Source organism: Sinohyriopsis cumingii, chromosome 8 (assembly GCF_028554795.1).
Source record: "Sinohyriopsis cumingii isolate HCF-2022 chromosome 8, ASM2855479v2, whole genome shotgun sequence".
Lineage (NCBI taxonomy): Eukaryota > Metazoa > Mollusca > Bivalvia > Unionida > Unionidae > Sinohyriopsis > Sinohyriopsis cumingii.
This window is the reverse complement of record NC_142968.1, coordinates 87,809,926-87,834,878: the sequence shown is the minus strand read 5'-3', so window position 1 is coordinate 87,834,878 and position 24,953 is coordinate 87,809,926. Positions and strand designations below refer to the sequence as shown.

Below are 24,953 nucleotides of genomic sequence, written 5' to 3'. Positions count from 1 at the left end.
CCCAAGAAATATTTTTATTTCTTTACAAATTTTTTTCGTTCGATCTAACTAAACATTTTTCATTCCTGCAATAATATATCTTCCCAATTATTCACACTCAAAATGCTACAATCCGGAAAACGTATATAATTGTTCATATATCGAAGCCACATACAGTAATTCGGACCATTAAGACGTAAATTCAAACAGTATAGACCTCGTTTTCACGTGTGTTTTTTTTTTTCTTCTTCAGTTACCTACCCTTAACTATAGACTCATAAGTAACCATCACTTGATGTATACATTTCTTTAATACTCTCGTTGTTTACTTCGTTGTCTTTCATATTACTATATATTAAATTATATGTGTTTGTTTAAGCGTTCGATTCATTTCAAAATTTTAATATAACCAGAGCCTAGGGGCCTCAGACTCTCGATGTGACCTGGGCCTCCCTCAACCTCTGAAGTAGTTTGCTTGTGTGGCCGGTCAGGTTGTTGAGGAATGACATTGCACGCAAGAGCTAATCGATCCGTAATCAAGGGCGGTAATACAGTCAATAATTGTGGACAATCTCCTCCTTAATTTGAATGGTGATTTGGGGGAGTAAATTTTACTTAACAAATTGGCTTTTAAGCTTCACAGTTTTAATAAGTCTGAAAACGTTACATTTTGATGATCTTTTCCACTGCTGATGTTTAACTTTTTCAGCTCAAATCCAGTTTTAGATTAGGAGCTTGTTCGCTCTTTGAATTTTTCATTTGAATAGGTATACCTTCGTTTTTTATATCATTTTTCATAATACAAGTAAGTCGATATAAAGCACACTAAAATTTACAATTTCGTCTTCTGATTGAAGCATAACGCTTAATGTCTACAAAAATACAAAACTTTATTGGGCGCTAATTCAGAGAGCTCGACATTTTTACGAAGCAGACTCCAATTTTTAAAAGATCATGTACATGTATATGCTGATATATAACTTGTGTATGTCTAAATACGTTTACCTACTTGTTTACAATGAAACTTAATATTTATACCATTAGTATCGCTTAAACACTACTTGTAACTACACATACTAGATTATAAGTGAAACACATTGCAATAACAAGTCCGTAATTCATTTTTATTAATTCTCATTGGTGCATAGTAGTGATTGAATTGTCCGAAGTGTTCAGGTGTGTAGGTATCCCCCGTCAAAAACAACTTTAAAAAACAACACAAAAACAGTCATAGCTAAACAAGACACTCTGGTCCTTGTTACACTGGGAAACGTTCAGTCCGAATGTGTGTAAAAAGTGTGAACAAATCTGGTAATTTAAAGCCGAATGTGTATGGCAAGTGTGAACAAATCTGGTAATTTTTGGCGAATGTGTGTGACAAGTGTGAATGAGTCTGGTAACTCAAAGCCGAATGTGCATGGCAAGAATGAATAAATCTGGTAACATAAAGCCGAATGTGTATGGCAAGTGTGAATATATATGGTAATTTAAAGCCGAATGAATATGGCAAGTGTGAATAAATCTGGTAATTTAAAGCCGAATGTGTATGGCAAGTGTGAACAAATCTGGTAATTTAAAGCCGAATGAATATGGCAAGTATGAATAAATCTGGTAATTTAAAGCCGAATGTGTATGGCAAGTGTGAATAAATATGGTAATTTAAAGCCGAATGTGTATGGCAAGTGTGAATAAATATGGTAATTTTAAGCCGAATGTGTGTGGCAAGTGTGAATAAATCTGGTAATTTAAAGCCGAATGTGTATGGCAAGTGTGAATAAATCTGGTAATTTAAAGCCGAATGAATATGGCAAGTGTGAATAAATCTGGTAATTTAAAGCCGAATGTGTATGGCAAGTGTGAATAAATCTGGTAATTTAAAGCCGAATGTGTATGGCAAGTGTGAATAAATATGGTAATTTTAAGCCGAATGTGTGTGGCAAGTGTGAATAAATCTGGTAATTTAAAGCCGAATGTGTATGGCAAGTGTGAATAAATCTGGTAATTTAAAGCCGAATGAATATGGCAAGTGTGAATAAATCTGGTAATTTAAAGCCGAATGTGTATGGCAAGTGTGAATAAATATGGTAATTTAAAGCCGAATGTGTATGGCAAGTGTGAATAAATATGGTAATTTTAAGCCGAATGTGTGTGGCAAGTGTGAATAAATCTGGTAATTTAAAGCCGAATGAATATGGCAAGTGTGAATAAATCTGGTAATTTAAAGCCGAATGTGTATGGCAAATGTGAATAAATCTGGTAACTTAAAGCCGAATGTGTGTGGCAAGTGTGAATAAATCTGGTAACATGAAGCCGAATGTGTATGGCAAGTGTGAATAAATCTGGTAATTTAAAGCAGAATGTGTGTGGCAATTGTGAATAAATCTGGTAACATAAAGCCGAATGTGTATGGCAAGTGTGAATAAATCTGGTAACATGAAGCCGAATGTGTATGGCAAGTGTGAATAAATCTGGTAATTTAAAGCCGAATGTGTATGGCAAGAGTGAATAAATCTGGTAATTTAAAGCCGAATGTGTATGGCAAGTGTGAATAAATCTGGTAATTTACAGATTAAATTAGCATTTCCAATTATCAGAGTTCACATATGTGAGTAGGAAGAAAGAAACGTCATGTACGCGAACAATTAATCGTAAATGAACAGATAACACGTCCAAGAAATATTTTTATTTCTTTACATTTTTTTCGTTCCATCTAACTAAACATTTTTCATTCCTGCAATAATATATCTTCCCAATTATTCACACTCAAAATGCTACAATCCAGAAAACGTATATAATTGTCCATATATCGAAGCCACATACAGTAATTCGGACCATTAAGACGTAAATTCAAACAGTATAGACCTCGTTTTCACGTGTGGTTTTTTTCTTCTTCAGTTACCTACCTTTAACTATAGACCCATAAGTAACCATCACATGATGTATAAATTCATCAGAAATGGAGGTCAAAGTCATTTAGGTCTCCTGAATCCGATAGGCTACCACCAGAAAATCTGGTCCAACACATTTCTTATCTCGCATTGTTTTTCGTCTCTGTCCTTTCTTTTTAAGTTATGTTGTCAAAATAATATCATTTTTGTTATAAATGCTTGCAGATTATGTCATTGAGTGGTTGGTATAAACAAATAAATTGTCAAACCGAACATTGCTTTAGAAAAACATTTCATGTCATGAACTTTGTTTTCTAAATATTAAAAGTGAAGGAACTATGTCAATCTGTGAGAGGAAAACATCACCTGGCTCGTTAACATATTATCTCAATAATTTGATTTTTAACTTTTGTAAAAAGTCTTTTTCTATATACAGTTGGGACCTAATCATATAAGAGAAACACCTTCTCCCCGAAATCACAGATGGCTGATAACTGTTCAAATTCAGGACAAGAATTTCTGGGGGCACAGCGTAAATAAACATCTAACTATAAGGGTAGGGAATGAGTTCATTCAAAGCGTACAATATTCAGAATACCTTGCAGAGAGAGTTTTCTATGAAAATGTTGCTACAAACCTCAAAATAATCGTCCCAGCTGATCATTTGGAATGTAAAAGCACAGTGTTACACAGAAGCTATAAATGGGATGGATATAATCATTTGATGTGAGAAAATGTTTAAAATATATGATACCGAAACCATACTTTGACTTTGAAACATTAATAATTCCGTCAAATTCTTGCTTAGTTACATATGGCGTAAGCATGGAATAAGAATGTAATGTTGTAATGCATAATTAACATATATTTCTATATCAGCAATGGATGACAGGTAAAAATGCATGCAACTTCCACATTTCGAAATTAATAATGTACAAAGAACGGAAATATTTATGCTAAGTCCAACAGCCCTAAGCAAAGTGAACAAATTTATGAACATAGAAATGATAAACTGTGCATCAATGGTTACACAATATTATTATTAAAACCATCTTTTATATATAGTTTTAATCTTAGATACAACGTAATTGACATCAAGAACAACCGTGAGAAGTAACTGTGTAACCATTTTGAATTTGTGGAGGATCATCGATTGGCTGTACACATGCGCATCAGAAAGGATGTCCGTTTCTGTCGGTGCCACCGACCATCTTTCTGTACGACTGGTAAATCTTCATAAAGTTGTCCTTCGAAAAGTCTCTGCCAAACGAGTTAAATATCATTTTAGCTTGGAACTAGAATTGGACTGCCTTATTTAAATTACCTCTAAAATTAACATGGTTAGCTTAAAGAATAACACAAGAAAACAAAAAATTCAAACATGTTGACATTCAGGAGCAAAAGCTCAATATTTTGGAACTTCAGTATCGTTTGGTCACCGACTTAGAAATTTCCATCATAAATTAACAGTGCGTCAAAAATAAATAAATAAATTGAATGATGCTGTTACTGGTTACATTGAATTCCATGACGGTGTTAGAAGGCCAGAGGAAAAATAGTTTAAAAAAAATATCAAACAAAGAACTAGCGTATGGGGAAAGAGGACATACTCATCTACTGTATTATTCTTATGAGGAAGCAGATGCAAATTTATGATTTATGACACGAAATGTGTCGATCTTCAACAGATTCAACAGTGAAAATTGTTTTTACTTGACCGTGAATTGGAGCATTCACAAGTCTGTTCATTCATTTTTAAAAATAGTTTGCCATTACGTTGCATATCATCCTTTAATAAATCAAACATAACATTATATTGATAGAACCAATTTACCACAAAGCCTAATCGGCCTATGAACATTGTAAAATATACTTACTGAGCATACTCCTTCTCGTAGTATTTTTCAATCTCGTCCTCATTAAGTCGGCCAATGTGCACATCGATGCGTCGTGTTTGTGCATATTCTGTGATGACTTCCTCATCCCCATCGGCTCCGGAGCCACCTTGTTTAAAGCTGGAACTGTTCATCCTCGAGTTTCCACCTCTTCCAGCGAACACCATCTCTCCCGACTGAGCCATTGCCTCCATACCCTCAGATCTGCCGACGCCATCCCTTTGATCTCTGTATGGACAAATACCGTAAGTCGATCATGTGCTAATGTCTCATAAAGATAGTATTGCTCTCGTCAGCCGCAATTGTTTCAGATGGTCGGGGACAGTTTCGTAAATTGGCCCTTGACAAATGTCTCAACTTAAGGCTATGGTGTGTCTTTTTGAGCCATTATTGTGTAATAATTAAAGATTTGGATATATTTGTGAATTTGGTCTTTTTGTCTTGTGAAACTGATGTGAGGCATGTACACCTCATGTAGTCACTGCACAATATGTAGCCAGTGAAATACCAATAGTCGGCTAGAAAGCAGAACTGGCCACTTATAACAGTAGACACGTTGGTTCAAGTCAAAGTGATATTAACGTAATGATGCAGAACCAAGCATCCATTCGTAACGGTAATACAGAGCAAGGCGACGTAAACCTACCTGTGAGGTGTTTGATACTGAGAATCACTGCAATGCTTAATGACAGTTAGAATATGTTACTTCAATGCTTTACTGTCCGATTATTAAAAGGATGGATATTAAAAGTTACTATACAAGAACACTGTTTTTTAATGAATGGATCTGTTTTTAGAGACACACACCTGCCAACCCACCCACCCCCCCTTCCACCTCGTAGCATGATATAACCCATTTTAAAAATAAGACAAAATTGAAATGAAAGGAAAGACTAAAACAGTAGAAGTTTAGCAGTTCTTAAGTTATAACCTATATCTGAATATATTAGAATCTCGGTTCCCCAGTCCCAACCACGCAAGGTGTAAACAACGTTTTGAAGCTAAGCATATGTCCCAATCAACACCTTTGGGAAAGGTATGGCTTCGCTATGGACCCACCTAACCCAAATTCATGGAATACAAAGCAGCATGGAAACTGCCACAGGTTGACTACATTATTGTTATTACCAAATGTTCAGTAAGAAGTTCAAATTATTCTCCAATTGTGAGATACTTTCAAGACAGTTGAATACAAACAGTTTAGGATATTTCTTTTAAAACACTTAAAAGGATCGAACAGTCCCACTCCTTAATTTCCACTGGTTGAATTACATCCTGATTAGAGTCCAATGGGAACAAATATCCTGGGTCACGTGGTTCGCAATAGCAATGCTTGATATGTAGCATTATATTTTCTTTACACCAGTTTCAGTAAGAAATTCTGGCATTAATGGAAATGAATTCATATCAGTGCATTACGAACATATCCATGCTTGTATTCAAAGATCCAGGCCTCTGACTAAGATCAGAGTCTTAGCTTACTTTCTCGATTTCTACCTTGTTTTGATCCCATATAAGTTAACTCGAACAAATAGATAATTTCTCGAATCTTTTTAGGGAAAAATTTTCATCAAGAAATTCATAAAGGACCGTGCCAGAGAGATAGATTGTTGCCAATCTGGTATAATTGATTCGGTCAAGAGTAAAGACATATGATACCATTTGACCGAGAACTAACCGATGCAGAGTCCATATATTTCTCCCCTTGTGTGGGAGAAAATAATATGAACAATTGCTTAGATGTTTTACCCAAACATAAATGTTTTAGATTCCTTAATTGTTTTCATCCATAAAACTGGATGTAGTGCCAAGAGCAGAGACTATGATTCCTAGCAGTTTCTTACTTAATTATTGGATGTTACTAGTGATTTCTTCAAAATGATCTACATCGAGGCCTGATCTCTCAAATTTAGCTTCACATATCTCCAAAACTTTTCTCTAGTCACTGAAAAACTGACTTTTGTTGAAGTCTTTACATGGCTTCTTAATTAAGTTTGTGTAGTCAGTTGATTCAGTTGTATGGCCTTCTATACTCCATATGTACTCTTCGACTCATTGTTTAACTCCGTGTATGGCCTTCTATACTCCATATGTACTCTTCGACTCATTGTTTAGCTCCGTGTATGGCTAGGCAATCTTTAACATTAAGATCCTCCAAACCACATCTCCCCAATTATATATATATATATATATATATATATATATATATATATATATATATATATATATATATATATATATATATATATATATATATATATATTGTCATTCAATAGAATGCCTCGTCAAACGCCAACATAATTATCCGGACCGACCAGTCTCATTGGTTTTTAACTGTTTTAAAAATATACTCGAGTAAGTCTAAGTTATACTGGGTCCGTGTGAAAAACTTGGACAATAACTGATTATACTAATTTGTTGGAGGTGTCATTTGTAATGGACTCTATATCCAGACCAACAATAAATGTTTTGCTTTTTTTTATTCAAAGAACGCATCAGAAAGTTCGTGCAGCAACTGCTCAATGGCGCAACAGTTGTAGCATCCGTGTACCATCATGTTGCCACATGTCTTGATGGCATAAGCTTGATTTTTCCATATCGAAAACACCAAAACTTGCCATCAGAGTTCAGCTGTGCTGAGGTACCACAAAAACTATTAGATTCATACATACATACATGCGTGTGTATGTGCGTACATACATACGGACAGACAGACAGACAGACACAGACATGCATGCATGCATACATACCTACCTACCTACCTACCTACATACATACATACATGTATACGTACGTACGTACGTACATAGGTTTTGCTAGCAACTTCAAGACGTACGATAATTACTTTTTGGAAATTAATTCTTTATACTTTGAATATTATGGTCTAAAATTCGAATCAATTTGAGTCTTATTCCGAAATACTGGATAATACTGTACTCAATATATTTTGGTTTCGTTTGATTCATTGATTATTTGATCATAAAGAAACTTGTACAGTATTTCAAATGAAGTTCGCAGTCCATACGTAAGTACTTGTTATCATATCTTAGTTTAGAAACAAAATGTTTTTGATGTATTAAAACATAAACGCGTCTGAAATCATGTGAGACCTCTTCCAGTCTTTACCGATATCATTGAACTCGGAAATCTCCCGCATCCGGCAGAGAACACAACCATAATCCGAATATAATTTGATGTCGTTGACAACTCTCAAGTCATCGTGACGAAGAGAAGGTTAACATGCTCTACGAACTCTCACATTTTATGTCTGGGAAGTTTCCTCGAAAAAAAAATTTCGTTGTAATCGTGCTGCGAACAGAACTTTCGCTATCAATCGAACATGATATATATTCTTTACAAAACCAGTATCATCAGTTTGCACTAATTTTATAATTTCCTTATACAATATATCAAATGGCATTGTTGTAAAAATGTTGTATGGACGGTGAAAGGTATCAAATGTCTTTCGTTAGGACTTCCTCGATTTTAACACAGACCTGACTGCACTTGATGAACCGTTTCGTACCTAAACTTCCCGGGAAGCGCTTCTTGACTGCGAGTTAGCACACACTGTACTAAAACAAAGAAGATAAACGGCTGTTTGGCGACTCGTGCGTCATTGAACACACGAAATTTGGCGCTTGCTACATACACGCTTTTATTGTTATTATCGAATTGTTGATGCCAGGTGTTTATACTCATGAAAACGTCAGAGGCGACTAATAGAATATAATCGATAGAAATATCACGTATGCCACACTTATCTCTATATTTTCATTTGTTTATATCGTGATGTATTCACTTCGTCGCAGAAATATTGTGCCAGCCTAAATGCTAATTTATTCAGATGTACAATACTGTTCACACAGAAATATTTATGATTACAGCATGGGTGTAACTGGTTTCCGGTCTCGTTAGTAAACATAATGGTTGTGGCTCGTGAAAATATATCAGAAGATAAATTCTGTGAAAATAAATTCTGGTTGTAACGACTAAAACTTTGTCCTGGCCGATATTTCTAATTCCTAATTGTGATATAACAACAGTTACGCATGTGCAGCAGGGAATTTCAGAATTTCAGAGTCCGTGTCAATGAGACAGTAGGGAATTTCAGAATTTCAGAGTCCGTGTCAATGAGACAGTAGGGAATTTCAGAATTTCAGAGTCCGTGTCAATGAGACCGTAGGGAATTTCAGAATTTCAGAGTCCGTGTCAATGAGACAGTAGGGAATTTCAGAATTTCAGAGTCCGTGTCAATGAGACAGTAGCAATTTTTGCGATTAATAAAATAACCAAGTAATTCTAACGCGATTGGCACAAAAGGTGTGCCACTGCTGCGACTGATAATATTTTCCTATGTATAAGAGTTTACAAACATCCTCGCCAATGAGATCATTTTCGTCTGATGAAAGGAATTTCTTTAGCGAAGGAAATGGCTAAGCATTAAGGCAACAGTAAAGCAACGGCAACAAGTACGGCACAAGATGGGATTCTTTTTAAAGCAGTTTGGTGTTTTATGGCAAATCAATACAAGTATGTCATTTAATACCGAGGCAATTGGAGTAAATTACCTTGCTATAGGGCACACCACGATTGCTGACATTGGCATGTTCGATAGTAGGATTCAAGCCAGCAACCTTTCTCTGGCGAGTCTGTCTTGATAACCATGAGCCTCCATGATTCGAGGTTTCATAAGTCACCTTTTACGACGTGCAGAGGAGCGAGTCGGGTCTAATTATTCTAAATATTGTTACGACTTTAAGTCTGAAACTATGTAACAGAAGGAGCCGAAACTAACAAGTTTTGTAAAATCAACAATTTATTTATTTATCTAAGTTGCAAAGTGAAAAAATTTATAAACATTTACAGTGTTGTGAATTAAATTGCTAATAATCATAAATGTCCTATCACAAGTCCAAAAGAACAAAATAGTCTTTAATGTCATGGTGTACCACAATGATGCAATCCAGAATGCCTTTGAATGAGTTGACAATAATCCCAAACTATAAACGATTCCACATACTGATCTTAAAAGAGGAATGAATAATACTTTTGTCCCAGTCCCCTATTTATTCTCATACCCACTTAACCTAGACACGAGGAATTCAAATTCTGAAACAAGGTTAAGCCTTGAATTTAAATTCGAGTAAACATCCTGTTTACTACTTTCAATTATGACTAACGTAAGGAATGCACAATTTCCATCCACAACTCTCAATCACTGACTGAAGTCAAGCATATAATATAAATTAAATATGTATAACAATATTTTATTGTGTTCTCAAATATTTGATTAATAAAACTTGAAATGATCCTTTAGAACATTGGGTTGAATTGTCACAAAGTATACACTCACGCATACCCACCCCCGCCCTTCTCAGCAAATCATTGTATTGTAGATGATACTCGTTTATTTATTGAGTTTTCTTGAGGATATCACTTCTCATTTCAAACAATTGTATTTCTTTGTCTCGCCATTATTTCTTTGTTCAGCAGTTTCTGATGCCTGTTTTACTAAAAGAGCTGACAAGAAATTGCAGTGTCTCACTGTAAAGACTTGGTTTTCTTCAACCGTATCCTCATGGCATCGTTACTTATAATAAGTCAGACAGACACTCGCTCGAGTTGTCGGCCTATGCCCTACGGGATGGGATTCAGAACATAAACCTAGCTGTTGGAATGAATTGTTCCTGACATCTATTTGCATGTTTTTATTTTTCGACTGATTTGGTAGGCTTTTTCTCCACCTAGGAACATTTATATCCAAAAACAGATAAATAATACTTCACCAGTGTCTTTAGCATAATAGTCTAGGAGTGACTTTAGTATAATAGTCCTCCGGTGTCCTTAGTATAATAGTCCACATGTGTCCTTAGTATGATAGTCTACCAGCGTCTTTAGTATAATAGTCTACCAGTGTCCATAGTATAATAGTATACCACTGTCTTTAGTATAATAGTCCACCAGTGTCCTTAGCATAATAATCTACCAGTGTCTTTAGTATAATAGTCCACCAGTGTCCTTAGTATAATAGTCCACCAGTGTCCTTAGTATAATAGTCTACCAGTGTCCTTAGTAAAATAGTCCACCAGTGTCCTTAGTGTAATAGTCCACAGGTGTCCTTAGTATAATAGTCTACCAGTGCCTTAAGTATAAAAGTCCACCAGTGTCCTTAGTATGATAGTCTACCATCGTCTTTAGAATAATAGTCTACCAGTGTCAATAGTATAATAGTCTACAACTGTCTTTAGTATAATAGTCCACCAGTGTCCTTAGTATAATAGTCTACCAGTGCCTTAAGTATAAAAGTCCACCAGTGTCCTTAGTATGATAGTCTACCAGCGTCTTTAGTATAATAGTCTACCAGTGTCAATAGTATAATAGTCTACAACTGTCTTTAGTATAATAGTCCACCAGTGTCTTTAGTATAATAGTCACCGGTGTACTTAATATAACAGTCCACCGGTGTCTTTAGTTTAATAGTCACCGGTGACCTTAGTATAATAGTCCACCAGTGTCCTTAGCATACTAATCTACCAGTGTCTTTAGTATAATAGTCCACCAGTGTCCTTAGTATAATATTCCACCAGTGTCCTTAGTATAATAGTCTACCAGTGTCCTTAGTATAATAATCTACCAGTGTCTTTAGTATAATAGTCTACCAGTGTCCATAGTATAATAGTATACCACTGTCTTTAGTATAATAGTCCACCAGTGTCCTTAGCATAATAATCTACCAGTGTCTTTAGTATAATAGTCCACCAGTGTCCTTAGTATAATAGTCCACCAGTGTCCTTAGTATAATAGTCTACCAGTGTCCTTAGTATAATAATCTACCAGTGTCTTTAGTATAATAGTCCACCAGTGTCTTTAGTATAATAGTCCACCAGTGTCCTTAGTATAATAGTCTACCAGTGTCCTTAGTAAAATAGTCCACCAGTGTCCTTAGCATAATAATCTACCAGTGTCCTTAGTATAATAATCTACCAGTGTCCTTAGTATAATAGTCCACAGGTGTCTTTAGTATAATAGTCTACCGGTGCCTTAAGTATAAAAGTCCACCAGTGTCCTTAGTATGATAGTCTACCAGCGTCTTTAGTATAATAGTCTACCAGTGTCCATAGTATAATAGTATACCACTGTCTTTAGTATAATAGTCCACCAGTGTCCTTAGCATAATAATCTACCAGTGTCTTTAGTATAATAGTCCACCAGTGTCTTTAGTATAATAGTCTACCAGTGTCCTTAGTAAAATAGTCCACCAGTGTCCTTAGCATAATAATCTACCAGTGTCCTTAGCATAATAGTCCACCAGTGTCCTTAGTATAATAATCTACCAGTGTCCTTAGTATAATAATCTACCAGTGTCCTTAGTATAATAGTCCACAGGTGTCTTTAGTATAATAGTCTACCGGTGCCTTAAGTATAAAAGTCCACCAGTGTCCTTAGTATGATAGTCTACCATCGTCTTTAGAATAATAGTCTACCAGCGTCTTTAGTATAATAGTCTACCAGTGTCAATAGTATAATAGTCTACAACTGTCTTTAGTATAATAGTCCACCAGTGTCTTTAGTATAATAGTCACCGGTGTACTTAATATAACAGTCCACCGGTGTCTTTAGTTTAATAGTCACCGGTGTCCTTAGTATAATAGTCCACCAGTGTCCTTAACATACTAATCTACTACTGTCTTTAGTATAATAGTCCAGCAGTGTTCTTAGTATAATAGTCTACCAGTGTCCATAGTATAATAGTCTACCAGTGTCCTCAGTATAATAGTCTACCACTGTCTTTAGTATAATGGTCCACCAGTGACTTTTTTATAATAGTCACCTGTGTCCTTAGTATAATAGTCTACCATGTCCTTAGTATAATAGTCTACCAGTGTCTTTAGTCCACCAGTGTTTTTATTATAATAATCCACCACTGTCTTTAGCATAATAATCTACCAGTGTCTTTAGTATAATAGTCAACCAGTGTCCTAAGTATAATAGTCTACCAGTGTCCTTAGTATAATAGTCTACCAGTGTCTTTAGTATAATAGTCCACCAGTGTTTTTATTATAATAATCCACCACTGTCTTTAGCATAATAATCTACCAGTGTCTTTAGTATAATAGTCAACCAGTGTCCTAAGTATAATAGTCTACCAGTGTCCTTAGTATAATAGTCTACCAGTGTCTTTAGTCCACCAGTGTCTTTAGTATAATAATCCACCAGTGTCTTTAGTATAATAGTCTACCAGTGTCCTTAGTATAATAATCTAACAGTGCCTTTGGTATTATAGTCTACCATTGTCATTAGTATACGTGCATGATGCATATAACCCAAGCCTCGATATCGATCAGCGATGAAATGTAATTTCCGGTCCGCATTACCTTTGATTATCGAGAATACCGAAACTTTATATTTGATTAGTGTGTGTAAAGTGGTATACATGATGGACATCGTCTGAAGATTGGTATATTAACCAATTCCTGTGTCACCGCATTCTTGAGAAAAGTAATTTTATTCACCCCTTTACAACTGAATATAACTATAACAGTACTGTGACTGCAGTTTCTTTCGTAATTGTTGAACGACTTCAGGGGAAATACTTTTTAATAACATTGCGGTTATCATTTGAAAATGTGCACAGTACATTTATAAACATACCTTTTCGACCTGTCAATCAGTCTTATTTAGCGTCTCCTTGCATGGCTATTAATTCATGCCAAGTGCGGTTAGTTACATAGTGTTTTAGAATATAGGACCGCAAGTGGATATTCTTCCCACAAACAAGATTATATTATATGTAATATATGGCAACCTCGAGTTGAAATAAATCAGAAGCTATTGTTTGAATTTTCCTAAATTATTTATTTTTTATTTGATCCTTTTTTATTTAACATGTAAATTTGTGAAATTTCAAAAACACAATTGTTTTTATTATAAAAAAATTTAAAAGAAAAAAAAGAAATTAGATTAAACTTTCGAGAGGTATACATCTTTGTTCGATCCATAAGCTTTTGAGTTAATGCCTTTTCAAACATAGCGCTTGATGCAATAGATGGCAAAAACTCGTTGCCACTGTTTGCCCCCAGTTTTATGCATATTTTTATCATACCTGGATGCTTATTATGGTTATCATGTGAACATGCGTGTATACTGTATTACCGCCATTTTGCTGAAGAAGTTGAGTTTGAGTGGAATGCGGTGTAAGTTGATACATATTACACCTGAGATATTGTTTTCTTTCTGCTATTTTCGAAGCAAAACTCTGTATCGGAAGAATGGAACATGCATGCTTCATATATATTTTAATAACTCCGATAAATTCAGAAAGCAAACGGTCAATCTAACACTGGTGCTGTTGCACAACGGCACGAACTAGCATCTGTCTGGGGGATACTGACAGAAACTGGACTACAAATAACATTTAGGAATTAGAAATCCTGCAGGAAAAAAACATTGTCAGCAAAGAATCCAATTGAAGTTAACAAAATATACCAATCGGCATGGGATAGCGGGTAATTTCTGGGTATTTTCGGCAAGGATGTGCTGCCCAGAATTTTTTAAAATGTGCATTAAATTATGGTTATTCTTTTCATTTATCTCATTTGCAAATATATATATATATATATATATATATATATATATATATATATATATATATATATATATATATATATATATGCAAATAAAGCATGGATATTTCTCTGATCTTTTGTTACATTAGCTAATTTGACATGGACAGATTAATACATACATACATACATACATACATACATACATACATACATACATACATACATACATACATACATGCATACATACCCCACTAATCCAAACTAGCCGTCAGAACATGTGTCAGTTATCTCAAGAATCTTGTCGCATAATTAAAATGATAGATAATACCTACTCCTGTACTGCCAAGCTTATCAAGAGGACTCTAGCGATAAAGAACTCCAAAATGGAAGTCAGAGGAGGTTATTTAATGTAGCTAGGCGTTAGTACTGTATACTTTTGGACTGAAAGCACATTTGAATGAAAACGAACGACTTGCAATAAAATATCTCACTGACAATGATAAGTACACATTCTGCGACCAAGGAACAGACTGAGTTCGGCTTAACCTTTGACCTGGGAATATTCGGTCTTTTGACAAGGCTGTGATTTTAAATATTGATTCTTGCACCAAAATAAAATTAATCATTTCACACTGGTTATGAATTGCATCTTTCACAGAATAGAAATTAAATCAGATCCCAGCTATCACATTTTAGATATAGTGTATCATATTTCCGAATATGAACAAACCACATACCCGCCTATGTCAATTCCTTCCCATCCTTCCTTCTCTAATTCCTTCAGTTTAGCGTCGAACTGCTCATTAGGTATGCTGCAATAATAATAATAATAATAATAATAATGAGATAGATGAGCACGAAAAAAGAAGAGGGTGGATGTCAATTTAGATTATCTTCGAATAATTCGAGGACAATTAAGCTTTCTATAAAGCTTTTCTACCATTGTTCAAAACTGATGTCTGTTTTAAATGTTCTGTTGATTAGGAAGACGGTTCTTATTTGAATTATAATTTGTAAACAAACTTTTAAATGTTACTGGCTGTACGACCACGCATTATTGATTCAACTTTCGTCTAGGACTTTTTGAAAGAGTAATAATTTAAATATGCAGTCTCTGAACCAGAATAAACTAAATATATTTGTTTTTGTTTCTCAATAAACTATTTCCGTCAAAATAAAACTATTTAATAAACAGAATCTCAAATGAGTAATGATTTACTATTAAATGTATGAAACTGGTTTCATCAGTTCACCATGAAATCATAACCCATTTGAGATCTTCTGTGTATGTACTGTACTTTCTCCATCATCTATTTTAATATAATAATGCATCCAGCTGGTACTCAACTGTTGAGTTCCTTTCCTTATTCAAGTCTGTGCTAATTCTTACCCATAATGCACGATTGTGTTTGCACTATCATTATACCGTCTAATACCACTAACACATTTCAAGCATGCCATAATGATAAACATTTAATACATTGCATACAGTGTCTAAATTTTTTAATAGACAAGTTACTTCCAATGCACGTTGAAGAAGACGTACCAAATATTAAGAGATTTTTAAAAAAAAAAAGTCATCTCCATTTTCAGCCAGTTATTCCATTTAACTCAATGAACAGACTGGTTTTCCTTATCGAAAGATGAGGTGTGGTGTGGTAGAGGAACGAGCGCAACAGCTGAAGCATCGATTTGCATCATTTTTAATATTCATACAAACGTGTTGTTGCTGATATTTGTTGACCCAAGGCTGCTTGTGTTATTAAAACTTTTCATTAGCCATTGTTCTAATCATGTGATCAGTACCGCTGCTTCGAGGCGAGAAACCATTAAGATATAAACTATTGATATGCCTTTGTTTGAAGTGGGTACAACTTACACTAGGAAGACTATCCTGCCCCACCCCTTTCCCTATACGCAGTCACGTCCGACTTTGATTATCAAATGTAAAGACGTCATGCGTGTCAAAGTTTCGTGTACCGCCTGACCTACACCAACGTCTCTATCTCTCGCATAATGCGACAAAACAAGAGTCCTGTGCCGGTGGCTTTCTGTAATAGTCTCGTCTTTATTGCTTCCTTTTTCTTTTTTTGAGTTACACACACACACACACACTATATATATATATATATATATATATATATATATATATATATATATATAGTGTGTGTGTGTGTGTGTGTGTGTGTGTGTGTGTGTGTGAAATTACATTGCGTTAAGCTAAAGAGAACCGATTTCAATACTGAAATTGTCATTGCTTCATAGAGGTATTGTTTGTTTCCATCCAAAACATGTTAATATTTAAATAACAGATTTTATAAACATAACAAAACAACAACAACAACAAAAAAAACCCCACTGGAATCATAGTTATTTTAAAGAGGAATACTTGCTGTTAGACCCTTCAGTTTCCTTTATATGTACCTGTTCAGGTCAGGTAAGTTATTGATAAGTGAGTCTACGCCTGGTAGAGGACTATGGAGAAATGGTTGTAAAGAAGGTTGCCTATTAGACAGCACATTATTTTAATAGATCTATATTGCGGTGAATAGGGTGGCTAGTTTGTCAACATTTAAACATCTTGAATCACGAAAACTACTTGCCTTCTTTTTGTGATAATGTAATACAAAATACTCATGCTGTTACAAATATTAAAAACATGAATGATTTAAATAAAACAAAACAAAATAAAAAAGTGAAGAACCTGGTAAAACCCCTGAGAAGAACCCTTGACGCAGTGGAAGCTATCATCAAGCTTTCTTGTATACACACGCTGGTCGACCCCACCGAGTCTCTAACCAACGTGCACTGAGATGACATGTCAGTGATCATCAGTACAGGTGAGCGCCTTATCGCAGATCACTTGGCCACCCGGGGATCGCAGAATCAAGAAGTGCGTACGAGTGGTGGCCGGAGTTATAAACACTTTCTTTTTTGGTTAGTCGGTTGGTTTTTATAGGTACATTCCGCACTTTATTTGTCTATATTATGCGGATGAAATTGTAAGCTAAATCCCTTTCTAAAGGACATACTCATGCAGAGTAATTGGAACTACATGCCTTCCAGAAGGACACGCTCATGCCAAGGAAACTGGAGCTAATTGCATTTCTGAAGGACACGAAACTTTATGTTGCAAAATTAAATGCAAAATGAGATGTGTCTTTTACACTGCCAGGCAATAAAAAGTTTAAAATCATACCTAAACACATTCCTACGTAGACAAGATGCTGCAGTTCATTGGTTTTACTGATCCGTTGATAACAGACGCAAAACAAATTGTTATTTCCATTTCAACACCGCGAAGGAATTATTAACGATCTTTTTAAAGAGACCAAACTCCATGAGAATAAAATGTGAATAGTACCATAACTAGTTTATGGCTAAAGAGACCCTATAAACACGAAAATCTTAGACTAGTTTATGACTAAAGAGACCCTATAAACACGAAAATCTTAGACACGGCTTTATCAGATGCAAACATGTGAAACATTATTGTCATTCCCCCACAGTGAAAGGAGTTCCGTAAAATAAAGACAACACGGTATATAGCAGGCATCGAAATGACATTACTGTATTGAATGTTGTGATAGTGAGCCACGAGGTAAATATATATGTACGTTCGTATATACATGCCGACTGTATTGAAATATATTTATTGGCTTCATCGACAGGCATATTCCAGGACTCAATTCTACAGAGAGTATTAGAATAAAAAAGTAAGGAAGATAAACTTTTGTCCTCACACAATGAACCTCTCTCTCTCTCTCCATATATATATATATATATATATATATATATATATATATATATATATATATATATATATATATATATATATATATATATATCTGTGTGTGTGTGTGTGTGTGTGTGTGTGTGTGTATGTGTAATGTTATATGACCAAGCATGAAATAGACTTTGACTTACCCTCTAAGAGAATCGACCCACGGCCTTGGTAGCTTCATGTCCCTGTGACAAAGAATAACTTTTATTTTATACTTATTTAGACCGGTGGGAATGAACAGTCACATTACGTGTATATGTCTTCGGCTCCTAATCCGACTTTTACAAAATTTTCGTAAGTACAGAAACATTAATGTAAACCAGCTATGGTTTTCTGTTTATATATCTCATGACTGTATCTACTTCAAAGAATGTTACCATTATTAAATAATAATAATAATAATAATAATAATAATAATAATAGTTGTGCTTTGCCAAATCAGTGGCCGCTGGTGACAGATGTGACGGTACTTGCTCTAGCATTAAAGTACTTTAATGTGTTTGTAGGACTAGAACACAGGTGACTTATTTTCTGTAAATGTAGATTATGAAACAACTTACACTCCATAGAGATTTTCATAATCCATTTTGTCCCAAGAACCTTTGCTCCAAAACGACTCGATGTCTGTGCCATACGACCTTAAAATATATGCAAAAATTTATAGCTACATGATGAAAATGTTATGTCTACTTCTGGTTCTGTCTTAAAACATGTTTCTGACAATTTAGCTTAAACTAGCTTCAACTCGTGCCAGTCAATGTAAAAACACAGACAGTTCCATAGTTTCTAACCTACGTCTGTATATAGTTATAATTAATGAGAGAGAGAGAGAGAGAGACAGACAGACAGACAGACAGAGAGAGAGAGAAAATAGATAAGAGAGAGAGAGAGAGACAGACAGACAGACAGAGACAGAGACAGAGAGAGAGACAGAGAAAATAAGAGAGAGAGACAGAGAAAATAAGAGAGAGAGAGAGAAAGAAAGAAAGAGAGAGAGAGAGAGAGAATAGATAGAAAAGAAGAGAGATATACCCTGATCGTCTCAGATTTCCACTTTTGTGGCCGCCTGCAGCGGCCGCTCCTTTAGCGCCGTGGCCTTTTCCAAAGCAGCACGGGCAACAAAGAGGCAGCGGGCAAAGGCAGCACAGAATGGGCAATAAAAGGAACAGTAAGGCCGCTAGCCCTGATAGCACACCCGCCACAATAGCTGTCTCTTCTACAGTCAACCCTGGCAGGCCACCACCCGTAACGGGGTACTCTAGAACTGTACTTTTAACATCATTCACCACACCTGCAATGTTGATTGACATTAATGTATTTGCTTGTGTGATATGTATTGTCCATGAAATAATGCTAATTTTGATGTTATTTATTTATTTATTTATTTATTTATTTATTTATTTATTTATTTATCACTCTCAGCTATACATGTCCAAGGTGATATACATATGCAGGACCGTAGTCGACTTGTTTACCAATTTACGACAAAAGAAGCGTGACAGAAAGGCTCTGACAGTTTTTGAAAATGAAATGACTGCTTATATATATATATATATATATATATATATATATATATATATATATATATATATATATATATATATATATATATATATATATATATATATATATATATATCCTAATGATTGTTATTTAACAAAGAAAGGTTCACAGACCTATACCACCGACAGTCCTACACACACAGTCTGGGGGCACAGTCCAGCCCTGGGGCAGTCTCTCCATGATAAGTTGTTCCATGTTGCTGGTGTCTAAAATTGAGACGGGTCACTTTAAGATCATTGTATTCACAAAGCAAATGCTGGGTTATTCACCCCATCCCCCAAAAGGATTTGCATATTTTTTATGTTTTCAAATCACTCTTTGTTCTTGGTATAGACGCTTATTAATTTGCTACCATCAAGTCAAAATAATATTTGAAGAAATTAAAAGATTGTTGTACATTTGATTAAAAAGAATTTTGAAGAAAAAATGATTGTGGCTTAGAACCGGAACATGATGAAGACCATGACGGAGGGAGATGCATAAAACCTCGCAAATACGTGATATTGAGAAAGATGCCTTTTTCTTTCAAACCAAGAATGGTACTATGCTTGACCATTAGTTTAAATATATTTTTACTGTCTGGCTAAGGACTCAGTTCTTAATGTGCCAGACTCGTGATCGACTACTGTGTCAATCCGGGTCGACTAACATGGCGTATCCCTGGGCAAGGCACCTTACTCCAATAGCCTCGACACTAAAAAATCTCTTTTTCTTACTGTGTCATAAAATGAACAACAAAACCAAATGAAAAAAGGTTTCTTGAAAGATTTTGTATAGGTACTCTATGGATACGTCATCTCGGAATTAATTAATTTCGAACACGTAATATGACCATTCTATCATTCTGAGGTGGTAGTTTGGTGCGTATTCTCGGTTTGAAGGAACCATGAAAAGACGGATAATTTTTAAATTTAGTAGCTGATACACAATGCTTGATTATGAAGTCAATGTATCTGATTTCTGAAGAATATTGAATTTGAGGATGAACGAATATCAAATTCGAGGTTAAAGAATGTCAGATTCAATGTTAAGGAATGTCAGATTCGAGGCTAAAATATTGTCAGATTCCATGTTTACAAATGCCAGATTTGATGTTAAAGTATGTCAGATTCAATGTTAAAGAATGTCAGATTCGAAGTGAAGGAATATTAGATTCGATGTTAAAGAATATTAGATTCTAGGTTAAAGAATATCAGATTTCGAATTTAAAGAATCGGTTTTGATACTATCATATGAATACATAATTACTTTGCAGTTGCAGACAAACTTTATGAACGGTTCATTTTTTCATTAGTCCAGCAAGGCAGTGTTTAATATGTTAAGACACAAGAACTGGTTCCTTTTCTTCCTATTTGAATACAACAATGATCATATCACAAGTCAGATATACTATCAAAATATAAATTTAGGTTTAACATGTTTACTCCTTGGCCTTTGGTTTTTCTTCTTATGATCTCTTTCAAAAATTTTTGAGAAACCATGGAATGGGGAATCGATAGAAATGGTCTCTTTGATAAAGAAACATATATAACCATTTCAAGATCTGCTAACAAAAGAACGATAGCTGACGCATACTCATTTTGTTATCTTAAAATAATTCTGAATTTCACCTGCATATGGGTGAGCAAACAATTCAGCTATGCTAATGATAAGATTTTAATAGGTCTTAAATTAGGCATTACATTAATTTTACGGAATGGTTGCCCCGACCCGATCATTGTTTACGGATATCTCTGTAAGATGACGTCATAACAGAGATATAGGTCTTTGAAACATTCATGATGCACTTTTCAGTAAATTTTATCATTGTCGAAGTATCAATGGAAATGGACGCAGTCATTAAACAAAAACAAGTGTAAACGAGGAAATGTTATTGATATGTATTCTTAAAGACGCTTGATGGAAATGTAGTCGATATGTATTTTTAAAGATGCTTGATGAAAATGTAGTTGATATTTATTCACAAAGATGTTTTATGGAAATGTAATTGATATGTATCCTTAAAGATATTTGATGGAAATGTAGTTTAAATGCATTCTTAAAGAGGCTTGATCGAAATGTAGTTGGTATGTATTGTTAAAGATGCTTGATGGGAATATAGTTGATATGTATTCCTAATGATGCTTGTTGAAACTGTAGCTGATATGTGTTCTTAATGAAATTTGTTGAAACTGTAGTTGATATGTATTGTTAAAGATACTTGATGGAAATTTGGTTGGTATGCATTGTTAAAGATACTTGATGGAAATTTAGTTGGTATGCATTCTTAAGCTGATTGATGCAACTGTAGCTGATATGTATTCTTAAAGATGTTGGATATTACAACAAACAAAAATTATCAATGATGTCACTCAAGTCAATGAATAAAAAGAGAACATTGGAAATTGTTAGTCACGATTTAGCCAACTTACTTTACAATATTGTGTATAACTGCGTTCTATTTTTTTAGAAGAAAAGCCACTCATGGCATTCAAAGGAGGTATAACAGAGAACATTCATACAAAAGGTAAGTGAAAACAAGGTAATTGGATGTTATTCACTGGAAATTATGTGTATTGTAATTATAGAGCACACTTCGTGGCATTATGACACTTAAAAAGGCACATAGTCACAATATAATACCGATATGAGCAGGATATAACTATATAACTATATATATATATATATATATATATATATATATATATATATATATATATATATATATATATATATATATATATATATATATATAATGTCGTCAGAAATTATTTAAATTCTTTCTACTCAATCTCCCACTTACATTTGTCTTTGTTTCATATACAAATGTCGTCCGAAATTATTTAAATTCTTTCTACTCGCTCTTCTACTTACATTTTTCTCTATTTCAGCTCAAATATACGAAATCCAGAAATATACCGAAAGAAGATAACACAACGTCTAGTCCTCGTAATTTAACTGAACCGTTTTTGCTCGAAACCTTCCTAGAGTGACAGTAGGTCGTCCGTACGAATATAGCTGGCTGAATCAGAACTACAAAGCCACTTTTGTTTTGACAGGATGTATGCGATGACCGCGGGCTACTAAAAAGAGACAACACCCAGCTCTCTGCACGGTGTTAGTGTAACTCAGGCGATACCAAGCAACATCTTGGTTGTACAGAATGAAAATCTTTAAGTCGCCGGACAAGATTCAAACAAATGAAGTTTAACATTTTCTTTTCTTTTCATCTGGTATGGTATGGTTTAGCAAAGAGAAACAGTGTTAACGAGATGTGAAAAAGCCATTATTGATAAGTTATGCTTGAGAAAGGTGAAACAAAGTAAGAACACACACAGAAAGGGGTGCGGGGAGAGGGGGGATGAGGAGTTGCTAACATAATATAATGGTGAGTGCAGACAACGGCCGGTTTAAATCTATGGCAGTAAGTAGAATGTGGTTTATTTCAAGTCATTGATTGTTCCTTCTCTAAATCATTTGCAAAAGGTGACCTCGTTTGATGAACAAGGAATGTGGAGAGGTCCATAAATGCCATCGCAGTCTTGTGAACCGTATAACTGACCGCAAGTGACCATTTTAATAGTGACAAGATCAAGTCATTCTCGTACCAAGACGAGTATGTATGCATGTTTGTATGTATGTACGTAACGTTGGTATGTAGGTAGGCAGGTAGGAACACACACACACACACACACACACACACACATATATATATATATATATATATATATATATATATATATATATATATATATATATATATATATGCGGTCCTCTAATTTTCATACTTTGTAAGTTAAGCCACCTGTGGATAGGACATTGCATGTGTTGTTTGGTGATACATAAGCCATGAATGACTTTTACTCATACAGTAGCATGCTAGTTACCTAATATATGTAACACACTCGCATCTGTCTTGGTCATGTTATATTTGGTAAAATGGAATAATAGTGTACAGCAAAATATGGTCAATTTCATAGTTATTTGTAACTTTCATCCCTTTATTTGCCACATGGGAGCTACATACCTTTAACAAAGACTAAGCTTCGTCAATAATAATAATATTAATAGAAGAAGAAGAAGAAGAAGAAGAATAAATAGTCTACAAAAAAGAAAATTTAAAAGTACAGATGCAATGCAGACCGACATGTATAATCTCACTTGTGCAGATCGATGAGATATAATTGATTTTGATACACATGTAGCAGCGCTAATCAATATCTAGTTTTACTGACCATGGTCCATTTCATTTATACTAACCATGGTCCATAACATTTTTAGTTTTCTTTAAACTTTGTCACTTTCTATCTACTACTTTTCGAGAAATATTTTAAAAGACATACTACTTTTCGAAGTTAACAACGCATCCGATTTGTATTTCTAAAGACTATGTAATAATATAAGGGGTTCGAGAGATATTGTGCCTGACGATGGCTCAGTTGTCAACTTCGAATAGAAACATTCTTGTGAAAATGTAAGCAGTTTTTTGTTTGAGGATTAGATAATGGTGATAGCGGTTCTACTGTAGCAGACATTATTGTTCCCTACATCGTAAATGGACAACTACCGTCCTCAAATCGTCAAATACAAGACTGTCGTCACCTACAGGACTCCACAGCTTGCCCTAAATGTTCATGTGTATTTTGTTGCCTCAGGCTGATGACGACGATGACAAATTTTATTTCTCCGCAGCCATCACGCCTCTTTAGATGTAATCGCGCATAGTGCTACATGCCCTACTACAGGTACCATATAGTTATATTTCGCCTTCATTTCTTACTCTTCGAAAAGCAAATACATATACATTAAGGCAGAAATAAGTAGGCCTATTTCATTGTGGTAGTGTAATCGTACTTCACAAGTAGGTATAGGTAATATTCACGGAAACAGATTAATCAAACACGCACACAAAAAGTTTGTCATATTTTTTGCAATCCTACACTGTTCGACACTTTTCTTTGTCCCAACTTGCTGCACAAAAAAGGCCGTGACTTATGGATATCGTCGTAGTCGCGAGGAGGCATACGTGCCACATCAATTGAGTTTGACGTAAGTTTGTTACGTACATGCATTCACACACACACATACACACACACACACACACACACACACACATACATACATACATACATATATACATAAGAAAGCTTTTACACAGAAATTAAGGATAATATGAAATATTTTTATACTAATGACTATCCAAAAGAGAGTGTGTTTGCTTTCATGCAAACAAATAAGAAATGGTTTCGACTTTTCTAGGATGAATTGCACGATGTACCTATTCAATGATGAGTTC

At 34.8% G+C, this 24,953-nt stretch overlaps 1 protein-coding gene across 1 annotated transcript; it reads right to left on the bottom strand.

Moving 5' to 3' along the window:
- LOC149794086 (uncharacterized) lies at positions 1-22,743 on the bottom strand. Its single transcript, XM_089968045.1, has 8 exons — positions 22,532-22,743; positions 19,792-19,884; positions 19,148-19,406; positions 18,676-18,753; positions 18,259-18,300; positions 15,069-15,143; positions 4,745-4,990; positions 1-4,127 (listed from the first exon to the last, which is right to left on the bottom strand). The coding sequence occupies exons 2-8, from the start codon at positions 19,871-19,873 to the stop codon at positions 4,040-4,042; spliced, it is 870 nt and encodes a 289-aa protein (XP_089824171.1). The 5' UTR covers positions 19,874-19,884; positions 22,532-22,743; the 3' UTR covers positions 1-4,039.
- Between the last annotated feature and the right edge of the window lie 2,210 nt (positions 22,744-24,953).

Coding starts and splice junctions, on each gene's coding strand:
- LOC149794086 (XM_089968045.1), bottom strand. CDS start 19,873: ATGGAACAACTTATCATGGAGAGACTGCCCCAGGGCTGGACTGTGCCC. Junction 18,301..18,675: donor TATGAAAATCTCTATGGAGT/GTAAGTTGTTTC, acceptor TCTTTGTCACAG/GGACATGAAGCTACCAAGGC. Junction 4,991..15,068: donor GAAGGAATTGACATAGGCGG/GTATGTGGTTTG, acceptor TTGTCCATACAG/AGATCAAAGGGATGGCGTCG.